Raw genomic sequence first — 15,599 nt, 5'->3', positions numbered from 1 at the left:
TCTAACATTGTAAAATGATCTCTGAAACAATGGGAAAACATGGCTGCCACTCGTAGTAGCAGACGACACTTAAAACCAGCCATCGGTTTCATCCGATCGAAAAAGAGAGACACTATCAAACTCTTGCTCAATATATTTTAAGTTTCATTACTAAATTTTTTACCAAATTCATCAGAATCCCCTCAAAGGTAATCACGCGGGCACTTGGTAGATAAAACGAAATTAACTTACAAATAGAAAGAAGTGCCTCTCAAATTACCTTACTTCTGACGTCAGATGACGTCAGGTGTGAGGAATTTTGATTTTTCAGTAAAATATATATATATATATATATATATATATATATATATATATATATATATATATATATATATATATATCCACTACTGTGAACATTCATTGAAACATTGCAGTTATAAGCATCTCTCAGAGCGTCAAGATGTAAACAAGTTTTCATTCACATGTTACCCCGTAGGAAAAAAAGTAACCATTTTTTCCTCTTTTGGATCAAATTATTGGCAATCTCGACAGACCGAAGGCAGTTTTAGAGCAAATTTGTGTGGTTGGTTGCCTGGATACGTCCTTTCTGCGTGAAATCACTGCAATTAATACATATTATCCAGCGGTAATGGATCATTTTACCCGATAATGCTCTAAATGGCGCTAGGTAATTACAGGACTTGCTGGCGGTTTTTTTTCAATGACATGGCTGTAGTGCTTATACAACTTCACAGCATTGTGGTGGGTATTTCATCCATTTCCTCTCAATTACCACGTCAAATATATGTTGCAACTTGATGATTCCGTTCTGTAACAGCCGCAATTATTGCAAAAGTAAATTGAAGGCGACGTCGGTAGGCTCTACATACATAGATATTTCTGTTTTATGTTTTCCTTCAAGTTTCTGCAAAATAATAGTGCTATCAATAATACACACTTGTATGATTGTATCGTTGAGGATATATCGATCCAATCAATTGATATATTAGAAAATCATATTTGCAAAATGGATTGTTAGATAAGGTCATCAATCTTCAAGGACGATCATGTTTGCAATACATGTTTGTGTATATGCGTGGTTCGTAACCTTTCGCGGGTTTCTAAATCAACCCACCAATGCGATGTTCAACGCCCTATTTGTATCTTATTCAGCGGAATAACACACCCTGTGCACTCAGGTTACCTCAAAACACATTTTCAATCGCCATACTTACAAAGTTTACAACTATCGACGAATGTCGGCTCTTTGTCAATGTAAGCTCACAGTATTGGTTGTTTTCGCATTAGGTTTCACACCTTATAAACATGATGCAATTAATTTTTTGCAATATATTTTTTTTACTTAACACAGAAAATATTCTGTATTTTTTGAACACATTTTGAGTACGTCATTTACTGAAATGGGCTGGAGTGATTTTGACTATGAAAGGAACCTACGAGAACGAAGGACGCAAAATAGAATTATGCGATCATACACTGTTACAGCAATCGGTAAAACAAGAACAGTAGGGAAACTTCACAATGAAAGTATTTAACTGGCAGCTGTGAATTCTAACATACATCAGGATTCATGTCTCTCCAAGACAAAATGCATCTAGCGAGAAATGAGCATATGCTGATGGGCAATGATACCGTGATTCAAAAAAATTATTGACGTTATCATGATAGAATTCAAAAACGCAAACCTGTATCATGTTTCTTTCCTCAATAGTTTGTCATCAGGAATTGGCATCCCTTAATCAATTCATCTTCCTTGTAAATAAGAACGTGAACATGATTTTCGTGCAATAACGTTGTTACAGCGTCCATCTCTACAGTAGCTGCTGAATGTTATCTTAACGAAATAATCACACTGTGACCTACGTGATCAAGGTTTTAATAGTTCCCTATTATTAACTTTGAACATCAAAGTCCATGTAAAACACCGACATTGATCAAATTTCATAAAAATAACGGTTTTTGAGAAGAATTCAACAAATTATGAAGCCAGGAATTCGTACAATGCAGGTTCACGGTTGAAATAATAAAGTGGAAGGATTTTGTTATTGATGTGGCTTAGGATCATTTAGGGTAAGCATAGTAAAATATTTTCCCGTTGGGTACGTTTGCAAAGTTTAAATATTTGATTAGCTTCAGAAGGACAAAATTCCACTGGACTAATTTCATTGGCGACGACACGTGATTCATATACATCTCATGCCCATTCAACTATTGTTCTCTGCACTGTAAAATTTTATTCCGCACAATCCGTCATTGTTTGCTTTCACCGTCATGTGTGTTCTGTATTTCTGACCGTCTATCGCTGTCTCTGTCACTAAGTCTCTCTCCCTTAGAAGCCATCTTCTGAGTTTTCTATTTCCGCGTGACTATACGTATGCAATCATTCAATCTACCGATAATTATAAGACAACTTTAAGACGGTCGCGAATGGCGACAGTCTCCGACATAAATCGATCAATTTGTTCCACATGTTCCACATAAAGATATACGAGGGACCTGGCTTGTGAAATTAAAAAAAATAGACTATAAAGGAAGTTGTTGTAACCAATCTGGGTGCCTTGGTGGCTATTTAGGGGAGATGAACTATAAAAAAGTAAATTACCATAGTTCAGGTAATGACCATGTACACTTTCAGTTCTACCTCTTTCCGCGCACGTGACCAAACAGCCTCTATCATACGTCCGCTTCGTAGCATATGATATAGCATCACATTTTACCTTCAAACTTTAGTTTCTTATCGTAAAGATTCAAATTCGGTCAAGGAAAAGTTAGGAAAACTACTTCTACTCACAGACATACGATTTAATGTTTCAGAGAGATAAATCTGTCGAGATTTAAGTTCGGGCGATAGTACCACATCAATTTGAATTTGTTGCCAAATTCGCCAAGATACAGAAAGAAGGAAAATGTCGGTTTGTGTGAACGAAACGCCAGGATACAGGGTAGCTAATTTACCGACATGAAGGGGAAACTGTCTCTTGGGAACGCCAAGTACGAACGTAAGCAGTAAGGACATATCAGATAACATCATAACAAGTTGACCTTTAAATGATAGGTTCACTAAAACAGAATACTTATCATGCTAGGGCCTGGTTCACCTTATCTCACCATGTCGGTTTTTGTAAATCACACACAAAACTCCAGGCTTATAACTGGGTATTTATAGACGAAAGACAACGCAAACATCTTGTCAGAAATAATGACGGAACATCGTTTCACTGATTATAGTACCCACAAAATCTCAGCCACATTAGAATTCGTGTATGTATGAAAATCTGTTTCGTTTTTTAATTTTAGTATTAAAAATGTGTATGTTTAATATGCACAGGGGAAGGATGTTTCAACTCAGTAACTTCGGTGTGAAATTTTTCGTTTCAATTAGGGATTTTAGTCTACCCTGAACGACGTCACATGGGTCCCCTGGTTGCCATGGATACGCATACATGCAGAACATTTCCTGCGGTGCATGGATTGTTGGCGTAAGATATATCTTAAATGCAGAAGATATAATTAACGATTTACATCGGGAAAATTTGCAACATTGAAAACGCAAAAACTGAACAAGAGAAAATTGGGTTACCTAGAGATATATGTGGACTTTGATAAATTTTTTTATTGTTTAGATTTGCTTTATTTCAAACAAATTCTGCATTCAAGCCCTTTATAATATGCTAAGTGTTCCTTGTTGTACACAATAGCATAGAGGGGATATCACTAGCAGTAATAGCTACCTCAAAACAGATAACCAGTGGTCAATTATTATGATTTTTGCAAATTTTATTCATAAATATTATTGTTCATATCGAGGTCACAATATTTTCAGTTTAGGATACATTTATTTATTTATTTATTTATTTTATTTAAAAACGTGTATTATTTTTGTAAAAAAGTGCTGTACCCAGTCAGTGTAATATGTGCGTGTTGAGACCGATAGTCTAAGAGTGGGTTCATTACGGGATGCATGTCTTTGAGAGATTGTGCACTCAGCTTCTTAATAACCGACGAGATTTCAATTTTGAAAACAAAAGCTGGAGCTTTGATCACTTTATTTATTTATTTGTGCCTTTTAATGCAAGATTAATCAATATCAGGCTATAACATTTGCAATTAGTAAGGGTGAATGTCCTGTCTTTGGATAAGTCCGAGAAAATAATTGGAGCCAACTTGATTGAATGAAACTGACAGCGAAGTTCGTGGGCAGACCTACTTGAACATCTGTGTACTCAACGACCTTTGTCAAGACGAAGCCTGGGGTGAAAAATTCCTACGCACTAAAATCTTCATACTTTTGGCGCCCATGTGAACGTGTGCTTTGGATCAACAACTGCATACTCTGCATCAGAACACTGCATTATCCTTATCCACCGCAGAACTTCAGTCATCCGAAACTCATGAACCTTTTGCTTAATTTAGTGCTTTATAGAATGTTTCGAGCAGGGGACTTAAAGAGTCAACGGGTCGGTCTTCTCAATGGTGAACAGTGACCTTCAGGGCAAATAGGGCAATTTCAACGCAACATGCCGTCTCCGTTATAAGTGAATTCGTGATCACGTGATGCTCTTGTTGCAGTCACTAATGCACACCCTATTTGGTTCAAAGTAATCACACATTTATTAAAGTTTTCCAAGCGAAATGTCGATTTCATGCAATTAGCTTGGGTCATTAACAACAGCTCAACATATAATGTCCTCAAAAGGTTACACTTTGTAGATCCCTCCACCATTCATTGAGTTTCATTATCAATAAGTTCACAGTCAAGAAGAAAATACGCAAGAATGAACAAATCATTCGTGATAGAGCTTCATAATACGTATAAGAAATCACTCGCAGAGCAGTTCAACATCAAAGAATAGAAACAACACAATGCCCAGAGGCCTTGGTAGTTTTTGACCGGCTTACTATATATCACAGTCCCGCATTTGTAGTGTATGGTTCATTAGCGTGCTATAATGCATCCATATTGACAACCTGATCAGGACCTGCTGAAACCAACAGTCTTACCTTCTGAGATTATCCCCACACCATGCAAACAACAAATGCATTGTATTGTCATGTTAATTTCTTTTACCTCCGACATAGACCGGTCGAATCTACCGCAAGTGTTGCTCATAAAAACTGAGGAAAATATGCGCCTAAAAAGTGAAAGACTTAAACTTTTGCTCAAACTTTCCTAAATGAATCTTTTAACTATTATACTCCTTCAGAATCACGAATAAAATCGGGGGTCACAGTGCAAATTTTGCATCAAGAGAAACAAATTACCCAAGATTTAACGATATTTGATATTCAAAATGGCAGCTATCCCTGTGTTAACTCTAAGGAAGAAAATAAAATCTTGATTTTCGGAAAACTAAGACAGTAAAAATTTTTCTCACACCAAGAGCTTTCAAATGAGCCCCAACAAGTGATAAATCAGAAAAGATTTGTAAAAATTTGAGACTTGAATATCTGACCCGGAGGTGCGTTCTACCTTAATGGCTTCAGGATTTTCAAATGTAAACAGGCAAAACTTTTCAAGAAGAAGTTCGTTTTATCCATTTCATAATTACCTGGAAAATATTTTAATCTTACGAGTGACCCAATAATTGAAATTTAATTCAGAGGTACAAAATTAATCCGATTTAATACGACAAGCTACTAGAATTTAATAAAAAACTTCTTTTTACTAAATTACCAATTGGAAAACCTTCATTGATGGAAATCAAGTTGATTGTCAAAATGCTTGGCATGTTAGTAATTGAACACAATTTTCGTAATTATCTTAAATGCATAGGTTTGACATGGATCAAATTTTTTTCTAATTATGGAGACATAAGTTAAAGAGTGTATGCAATTATCTCATTATGTAGAATTGTTTACATATTGTTGTGTTGTAATTTGTGCATTTCAATAACATTATACTAAATGCAAAGTCGAATATCATTTTTTGATGTATATATGATGAGCTATAGTTTGGAAGTATACTACTGTATTCTTCGTTGAATGACGTTTGCAATCATATTTGCATCGTAGAATACTTCAAACAAATGTACACGTGCTATGTTCTTGTATGAGGAAAATGACACACAATTTGCAAAATTATCCCAGAAAGTTACTTCTGAATGCAGGTTTCTGATTATTTGAAACAATTAAAGCTGCATCAAGAATTGAGCACTAAAGGGCAGTTGACAGTGACAAACTGCACTTTTGAAATAAACTAACTAATTCCCTCCAGCGCAAAAACGAAAAAAGCTTAACGTAGGCAAGGCAATCAAGCTATGGTCAATATTTCACAATTCCGAGATATCAAACATTGGTTATTCTTGATTGTGATATAGATTTTCATTCGATGGATGATCGATGACGAACGTTGGCATAACAACAGCATTGTACAAGTGTCTTGGGACTTATCGATTACTTCCTTGGGATGAATTATTTAAATGTGGTTCAAAAATTTGTCTGCTTTAATCTTTATCGTACGACTTTTATCATTAGTCTATCCTAGGAGGTTCGCTCTGAACTGCAAAGCGCCAGTCGTGTTTGTTTAGCCAAATTTACCGAGAGATCATAGCTTTCAAGTATCATTTCATAATCCAGGGGTATTATACAAGATGAAAACAGACATAGCCAAGGATAATGTATTGCCCGTTTTAATGACGCTGAAGCGTGTGGAAGATAGGGTTTGTGTTATTGATCTGCCAATCTATGTCTAGCTTGGCATTTCTAACGATAAACCACCGAATGTAACGGATCACTTATATTGTTTACTCTACAGTCCTTTCATCCCGTGGGATTCAGTGATGTAAGCTTGGAAAGAACGCCGAATGCTCATATTGCGGCAAAAGAGACAATGTTTTTCTGGGCAGCTCATAGTGGCATATTGCCTAGCATTTTAAACGTAATCTCTTCTTACAATGTGTTTTTAGTGTATCTAGGTTGTCTAGCCTGTACACGCGTATTTCCATCCACGGGTTGCTGGTTCAATCAAAAACGCTGATTTGATCAAGACAACGGATCAGACATGCGTAGACATGCGCACACATAAACTGACAGTTCCTTTTATCGTAGTTAATTATATTTCACTTGCATTCACGTGTTTTGTTTTGATATCGTTTATAGTATTTTGATTTCATTACCTTGATATGATCATTGTAGTATAGCGACAAAGTTGATGTTTGTAGTGATAGTTTATGTTGAACGATGCATTACCTTATAATCGAGATTTTTATCAAGAAATATCAATGATTTGCAGGATAACTGGCGATGATAAACGCTTTCTTTTCTGAAGGCTGAAGTTAACAATTTGTAAGAACCGATCTTTCTCTCATTCGCACGTATTTGTTCCGACATAGATAATTATATAACCCTTTTCATTATAAAGTATATCCATAGGCTAGATTGAAGGTCTGTTTTGTTGAGGCTGGTTTTGCATATTACAGTCGAGTTGACAAACAATATAGGCCTGTATTACTTGTCAAAAAATACCAAGTTCAATTTGAATAAATTTACATCCAAACACTGGAATTGATTTCTAAATGGTTGGCATATGAACAAAATATGTTTTCAAAGTTTTTATTGCATTCCAAGATGGGTGCTATAAACTTATGGAAACTGAATAATTCTTTTACTGCACGTCAATAATTTGTCCTTGAAATGAAATGAGATATTCATCGACATTGTCCATATCATACCTTTCCTTGAAAGAACTTTTTTCACAATATGATCACAGCTAAATGACGTAATTAATATGTCGTCACAAATGACCAAGGCATTCTTTCTCAGACTATCAATTCAGATCACCTTTAAACACCATGACACTTTTTGATTTATTGGCAATTCTGTAAATTTTCTGATACGTTTCCAGTTTGTCTGTATACTGAAAATATCTGTATCATCATGTCTTTACACAACCCCTGTATGTGTAGGTCGGTTGCTCCGTGAAGATAAAGCAGCAAAACGTACCGGAAAGCATCCAATTTATACCGGTACAATTACATGCTTAGGGAACAATTCGTTGTTATAACAGTGGTTCGTTTTGTTCTTTTCACTTCATCATAATAACTTCGGTTGAATTTATCAACGCAGGGTTGGAATGATTCCAGACTCTGTTGGGATCCGGCAAAATACGAGGGATTACAAACCATAGCTGTTCCAGCCAGTGACATCTGGAGTCCCGATACTTCACTGTTAAACAGGTAAGCCCGCTATAACACTTACAAGATCTATATTGCGTTTGAGTGATACATTCTTATCGACAAACTTTCAAACATAGCACGTGTGTACGAGGACCATAGCATACTCACATCTGTAGTCCAATGCAAATACCTGTTGAGTAAGGATTTCAGTTTAGTACTTAGCATGAAAGATATCTTCCAACACAAAGTAGGGCTAGCGTTTCTATAAATGAAAAAAAAATCAATAAATCGCGACATGAAAACCGTTGAAACAGAAAAAGGCAGTTTTCTGCATCAACTCTCCCACAGGAAAACTTTGCTTTCACTTTCGCAGCTTCGTCACAAATCATTGCCCTTAGACATGGAGGTGAATACTGAGCAGTACAATTCATTGCAGTGGAGTTATTGATACATCTGAAAACTAGAGGCAGGTAGAGATTGGCGGTCTAGACCTTTTATCAAAGTCAGCGAGCATGTTGCAATTGTTTTAACCTCAAATTCTGCGAAATTGAATATTTCGGTTAATCAGCTGTGCGGAGTAATAGTACCATTGGTGTAAAATATTTTAGGTTAGACAAGCCTCGAGCCGATATGACGTTTCCTGCCAGAGTCTACGCGAAAAAAACGTAAGAGTCATAGAATAAAAAGTGCGGACTCCCTCCCTAAAATGTAAAGGAAAGGAACAAAAACCCTGAGCGTTGTATACCATTACAGTTCTCAATTTACATTCAAGAACCTTGAAAGTTTTAAATTTCGTCCTGAGCTATGGTAATATTCATTTAAAGATATGCCATATTATGGGATGTATCGGCGCCACATATTCTCAGAGGAATCATCTAAATGAGATTAACATTTAATGCAGTCACAGAAATAATACCAGCGACGCACAGTTGGTCTTTCTGTTATTAATGCTGCCACATCTGTTGCTCCTGAGGTAACACGACCTCGAACAAGTATCCCCTACATATCTAATTAGCTCCCTGCGGCAGGCTCACACGGTTCATTTTAATATACCCACGGTGATTTAACCATGAGAGAAGGCAAACTAATCAGGTCTTTTCTGGCGGGAAGCTGTAAAAACGTTACTCAAATAGCCGACAAGAATAACGTAGTCGTAAAAGCCGCTTTAAAGCAAAGCGGAGAAGTTCATTTCTTTTTATTGTGTTTCATTTGGAAGTGACTTAAAAGCAAAAAGGGGTGTCGTTTCCTGAATGGCTTGCGTCTTAGTCTAGCGTCCCCAGTGACCAAAACCTTTTTACGTTTATTGCAGGGGTGACACTATGTCTCCCTATACAAAGGGACAATGTGTCAAAACGCTACTAACTGGAAGTGCCTATCAGTTGTATGACTCTTAAATTTCTCTCTGTTTTGTGTTGTCTTCTTCTAAACTCGAGTAACATTTTTGGTATTAACTTCCATTGTACCTCCTCTGATGGATGAGACAGTATTTCATTGCACATTCTCTTTTAAAAGAGTGGTTGTCAAAGTGCATCTGTTTTCTCATTTATGGCTCTAGGTAATAATGAGCGTATCTGCCGTTAAAGGCAGGATTGAGCTCTCAAACGTTATACCCTGCACCATTCACGTATCGAGAACAGCATTCATCCTATTTCCACCTGTTCATAAAAAAGGTCAGATTAGGAGTAAAGATAGATATTCACCGATTGAGAGAAATTGCATACTGCATCTCTTTGATAGCACAAGGCGTATTAAATGATCTTTGATTTTGGCGAGTTGCTTCAGTATGGCCGTTGGACGTCACTTTGTAGTGAACTAATCATGCAATGTTTAATGTAAGCTTTATATATTTTGAATGTACTTTTGGCAAGATATAGTTTATTTTCGAAATTTTGTTATCCACAACATTTAGCAATGATCTGGGTATCAGGAGTAGCTCGAAAAGCTAATTATACAAAAAGACTTTCATACATGCGCGTTCATTTCAAAGAGAGACCGTGTGAATCTCGTCGCTTACTTCTGATACGCAAACTGTTAAAATACCTTCTTATTCAGTAAAGGCAAAAATAAATCACTAAACAGATAGTTCATAATTGTGTTGTGTTCTGTCAAGTAGATCCTGTGTCTGTATGAACAAATAGCACACATGTATGGCTGTTTTAGTATCTCCTGGACAGATACGATAATTTGTCCGTGTCTCCAGGGTTCATAATATCCCGTATCTGCCACCATCTCATTCTTATACTCCATCCGTCTTATCTTTCTTCACGGTATATCTTTCGCTTTTGACATCTCCCTCATCCCAGATTAATATGATATGATTCCTTCGATAGCTTCTTTTGCATGCCTCAAGTCTTAACTCGCTTAATCCTAGTTTCCGTGATATTTCACTGATACGGATAGGTCATTTGATGCAGTTTCCAAACCGCAAGTCACCGACTCTTGCTGCGGCATTGAAAATACAACATGGCAGCTTCTGACCTGTGTATCTACATGTCAGGCATAAACATGTTCTAAAGGGAGTGAGAACTGAGAGTTTCTGCCGCAAGCAGTACTATATTAACGATCTTCAGGTTCTTTGTACGATTATAAATTGCCACATTAGCGAACTTGATTGGCTTCTTGATGTCTTAACGCGTTGCATTGAAATGTAAATATATGTGTGTTGGGTGACAGAGTCATTTTGAAGAAAAAGGCAAGGAGGCTTGCCTTTCAGTTATATTTTCTTCTGGATTTTCGGAGTACCTTGGTAAGATTTTCCGTCTACCTTGCTGAAGAAAGCGATTGTAATGGATGTATACGAGCATGCTAGCAGCCACTTCATTTTTATTTTTAAGGTGACTGAACCGTGGAACTGTTATGTACATTGTATTCCCTTTGTACGCGTCAAATCTATCTATAGAATATTATACATTAACATAATCTGGTCAACTTTTTACTAGATCTAGTCAATCCTTCACTTCTGCGGGACTTTAAAATCAGAATACGTGTATTTAAAATAAAATGAAACATTGATAATTGCTAGTGTCACTCAAATGAAAGTGGAGGAAATACACACGTGTTAAGAAAACAAACAACCGCAGAAGAATAATCGTACAGAATGTATGTAATCCCCTTTTAAGAGAAAATAATATCGGTAATGTTAATCATTTAATAAAACTTAACCATTGAACAAAAGTAGTCAGTGTATGAAACATAACATTATGGGACAGTGCTCTTGTAAAGGGAGTTCTTATTATGACTGTAAGTTGGTTTCACGCTGGCTGTGAGGTTTGTTGTCACTTTATACGAAAGAAATAGAATCAAACAGTCATTCAGTTGTCTCATCTTTGACAGAAGAGAGCCCCTAGAACCGATAGTAACAAAAATAGATAAAGGCATAATACCCTGTCTCTACTGTACAATTAGTACACACGCTGTGTTACCTATAGCCAATACCATTTCGCTTGCCTGATCTCAGTACATTCAATGCCACCGAATAACGCAACAGGATATTAAAACAAGATTCCTTATTTGACAATATCATAAAAACTGAGGTCTATCAATCATAGCCATAAGGTACTTGGTCAACAGTCGCCAACACCGACTCTGATTGAGGTGACAATATTTGCATTCACACAGCGAACATGGGCAATGTACAATTGCCAGTTCCTAGACTCTAGAGTCAGTGAAATGCGAAGGTACATAAATATCACCTGTGCAACACTGCATTTTAATTTACACGTTTACTTTTCACATCACGCTCTCCAAAGTACTGTCATCAGGTCGAAGTCTGTTTTTCATTTCAAGCGGATGTATCTGAATTATCTCGGTGTCGATCACTAAACAACAAAGATATCGCCTTATTTCACGCAACTCTTCTCGAATAGTCACGCGCGTCGAAAATACATCATCCTTGCAATCTCCTTCTAACATTTTTTCACTTCAATAGTATGTCTTTCATTCTTGATTTTCCTTCGCCTTCGTTGGAGTTATACCGAGTGAATGTATACCAAGTGAGTGATGAAGCAATATGAATTTTTCACAAATTCAAGATTTTCATGAACTCGTGACTAAAGAATCCAACGGGTCGTTTCAAACTTAAACTTTCCTTGTAATATATGATCAATGGTTTTGAAAATTGAATTATAAAAATGTCGGGCTGAAATACTTGCTTATTTTATAGATATACTATTAAACTCTATATCATTCAACTTCAAATTATTGCTTAATTAAATTCGAATAATAACGTCATCGACAAATTAAGGCCATTCATTATAAGACGAACTGCTGCAATAGATAACATTGCATGCCGATAAAGACGAGGGCGCTAGCGCAAATTTATAAGGACTTTAGTGTCTTGTATTGCAAATTTATCGCAATGAAATTCGCAATTCTTTCCCATATCGGTTGGTAAGTTGTTCGTGCGTGCTGCTATAAACTGTAATCATTCGATTCGATGGACGCAGAAAAGCGTTTTTAAATTCACTGTTCCTGGTGATAATGAGGTAAATGCGGTATTTAAGGCATTTTAACCGATTGACACCAAGCGTTCGTGCAAGTCTAAAAAGCGAGCCTACATATTTTGTGATTGACATGAGAAAAAAAGAAACCAAAGCAAATGTGAAGGCGGAAATTCAGCTGTCGTTCGCAATGTAAATTGCCGGAAGACAGCGTTTAGAGGCGCCGATGCTCTTTCGGAAAGTGTATTTTGTAGGTTGAGTCACTGTGTACGTCTTTCAAAATTTTCCACGTCAATTTCAGTTCCCGCATTTCCGCAACCAATGAAATAACTGCGGCAGCATTTGCCTGGATCAATGTCGTGCATTGGCCATGAATAGAATTCCAAGGGCGAAGCAAATGTCTATAACGTTAACGCAGATTTATGGACCCTTCCCATTAGGTCAAGATTTGATTTCAACATCGGCAGTCAACTTCATGAGCAACATTAACCCCTTTTCAGTGTTGGCTTCGCTGCAGTCATTGCTCACTGGATTCTCGTCATATTACAGTCCTTCAAACAAGCTGACCACGTGACTTACGAAAACATCAGATCTTCACAAAACGTGACGTGCACATCAGCAATCCATAGCTATATCATGGTGTTGTGTAAGTTTTCCAAGTGTAAGAAAATCACTGAAGGTAGAACACGCCTCAAATTTCTAGGATACTGGTACCTTTCTTGTCTACCGCTTGTGTTTGCTCATTTTAAAGGGCGGTGGTCGTCGGAACGGCGCATGTGCAACTTTCTTGTATACAAACATTGTATTTCATGCACTATATATAGATGCATCATGTCAAAATAGCTTCAACATTTAAATTTTACAATGTACATTATGATAAACATGTTTTAACTTTCACCAATCGCCAACGTAGCTTGGATTATGAGTTTATATCGATCGCAGGGGTCCCTAGCGACCTTTGAGCGCCGTTCCGACGACCACCGCCCTTTAAGTTGTTGGAGTAACGAAGAGATCACCGTCTTATTTATTTAAAAATTTAATCTTCCCCGCGAGTTTACACAGTGATAGCGGCCATTTTGAAATTCAGACATCAGTGAATTATATCCGTTTTTCTTGTACCAAAGTTTGCATGGCGACCCAGATTTTTAATTTCAATTTTAAAAGAGAATGGTATCAGATGACACTTCTTGAGGAAAGGGTGAGCAAAAGAGTAAATCTTTCATTTTCTCGGCGCGTTCTATCCAAATGCATCGTAATTTTGATTAAACTATCATGAAGTCTTTGTACCAGTTTACAGAACAGAACAATCAATACGTCATCTCAACAGTTCTCTTTTGAAAAGCATGTTGAGTCCTTGGACATAGACAATATTGTATGTACACGTGTTAAGGTTTGTGAGCAGACCGTGCTAAACCTCAAATTACTGCATTGTTCACATATGAAGCATTGATACCTCAAACGTCATCTCCGAGAAGTACAAAAGAAGTATATAGTGAAAGTGTCGTATTTTTTGGTGTTCATAGAGGAATTCATCATTCTTATAACAAATATTTATCAAAATCTTGTACTGTGACATGTAAAGGCAAAATTGATAATGAATCTGAATTCAGTGCATATAATTTGCCTGTCATTTGTCTTGTTGCTGTGCAGTGCCAGTCTGAGAGTTAAGAAAACGGACGTGTTGGCGGTAATTAGCGAATATTTCAGGAACATTCAAATTTTGGAGAAGAGATTAGTTTGCTATTTTCAGACTCCTTTTCCATGATAATCCGCTGAGATCTACTTTCACTGAAATTCAGTGTATCTAATTGAAAATTTCATTCCCATTCAGTGTCCACTAAAGCGTATTAAACGATTCAAAAACAACTGGACCGTCTCTTTTCTCCTGAAAATTTAATTTCCCAAACGCTTTCCCAACCAATTCCTACGCATCATTTTCAAATCGGAAAAATGAGCATACTGGTATTGAGCGAAATAGAGAACGTTGTTTCATAGATATGATCAGAACTTCAATCCCAGAGGAAATGACCTTAAATGGCCTGGCAAATATGTCTGATAAATTCTCTTTTTACACAGAAAAATATGTTAATGCGTGTTTTCTGAAGATCCATCTGTCTAACGTTTTTTTCAGCATGTTATTATAATTTTTAAAACCATAATGTAAGAAAGTATACATCAAATATACGAGTTTGAAGTATTTGACTGTTGTGTTACGTCACTTCCTGTACGGTCTCTGAGTTAGGTACTGGTCTGGGATCAAAATGCTTTCAGTAACTGAAGCTGACACACCAAATTGTCGGCTGTATGTACCACTTTAGATCTTTATTACTAAACAGCAACGGTGAAGACAACTAAACAGCCGACGCTGCTCTACTCTACTCACAGATCTGTTCTACTTCTGTCTAGAAAGTGTACTACTTTAAATAGTTTGAAAGTCTACACATCATAATGAATGACTTAGCATATAGCTCTAATTAGATATAGATACGTCTGAAAAGGACAGGAGACATTGTCAAAATATGATGACATGATCTTTCAACTTGAAGCTCAACTCAACGTCGAACTGCGGTCATTTCTAACAAGTTTAGCATCTATTAAAACAATACATTACTTTAAGCTGTAATAATTTGTTCAAGATTGGGAGTGTAAATAGCCGTAGTGAATCTCGATCAACTTGGTTACAATAGGTCAACTTTAAACATCCGAAATCACGGGGAGGGGATAGGTAAAGCGTTACGGTTGGATCTGCATTAAATTTCATTAAAGGATAAATGATGCTACCGAGAAACTAACAGCCACGTGCACCAGCAACTGACATTCAAGTACGCAAAATGCAAGTAGTGTCTTTCCGCACGAAGATCATAGCCGTGTTATCGTACAATGAAAAGAATGAGATGGTGTATTTAACAGAAATTGCATACACTTAAGCAATTATGCACATACTTTTTCTGTACTGTCACTTTACGTCAGACAACTGCGAATATATTTAATAATTATATAACTAAAAGACGGGTTGACGTCATTATGCAAAATATGAAGTGAACTT

At 36.7% G+C, this 15,599-nt stretch overlaps 1 protein-coding gene across 1 annotated transcript in view; it reads left to right on the top strand.

Annotated features, from left to right (window-relative positions):
* The window catches only part of LOC139151603 (neuronal acetylcholine receptor subunit alpha-2-like), a 55,327-nt gene that overhangs the window by 34,921 nt on the left and 4,807 nt on the right, over window positions 1-15,599 (top strand). Inside the window, exon 5 of the mRNA XM_070724519.1 lies at window positions 8,065-8,174. Coding sequence (XP_070580620.1) covers window positions 8,065-8,174 — 110 coding nt within the window. The remainder of the gene's footprint in view (window positions 1-8,064; window positions 8,175-15,599) is intronic.

Source organism: Ptychodera flava, chromosome 2 (genome assembly GCF_041260155.1).
Source record: "Ptychodera flava strain L36383 chromosome 2, AS_Pfla_20210202, whole genome shotgun sequence".
NCBI classification, from domain to species: domain Eukaryota; kingdom Metazoa; phylum Hemichordata; class Enteropneusta; family Ptychoderidae; genus Ptychodera; species Ptychodera flava.
Note: the sequence above shows the minus strand (reverse complement) of the source record. Positions and strands in the feature narration are given on the sequence as shown.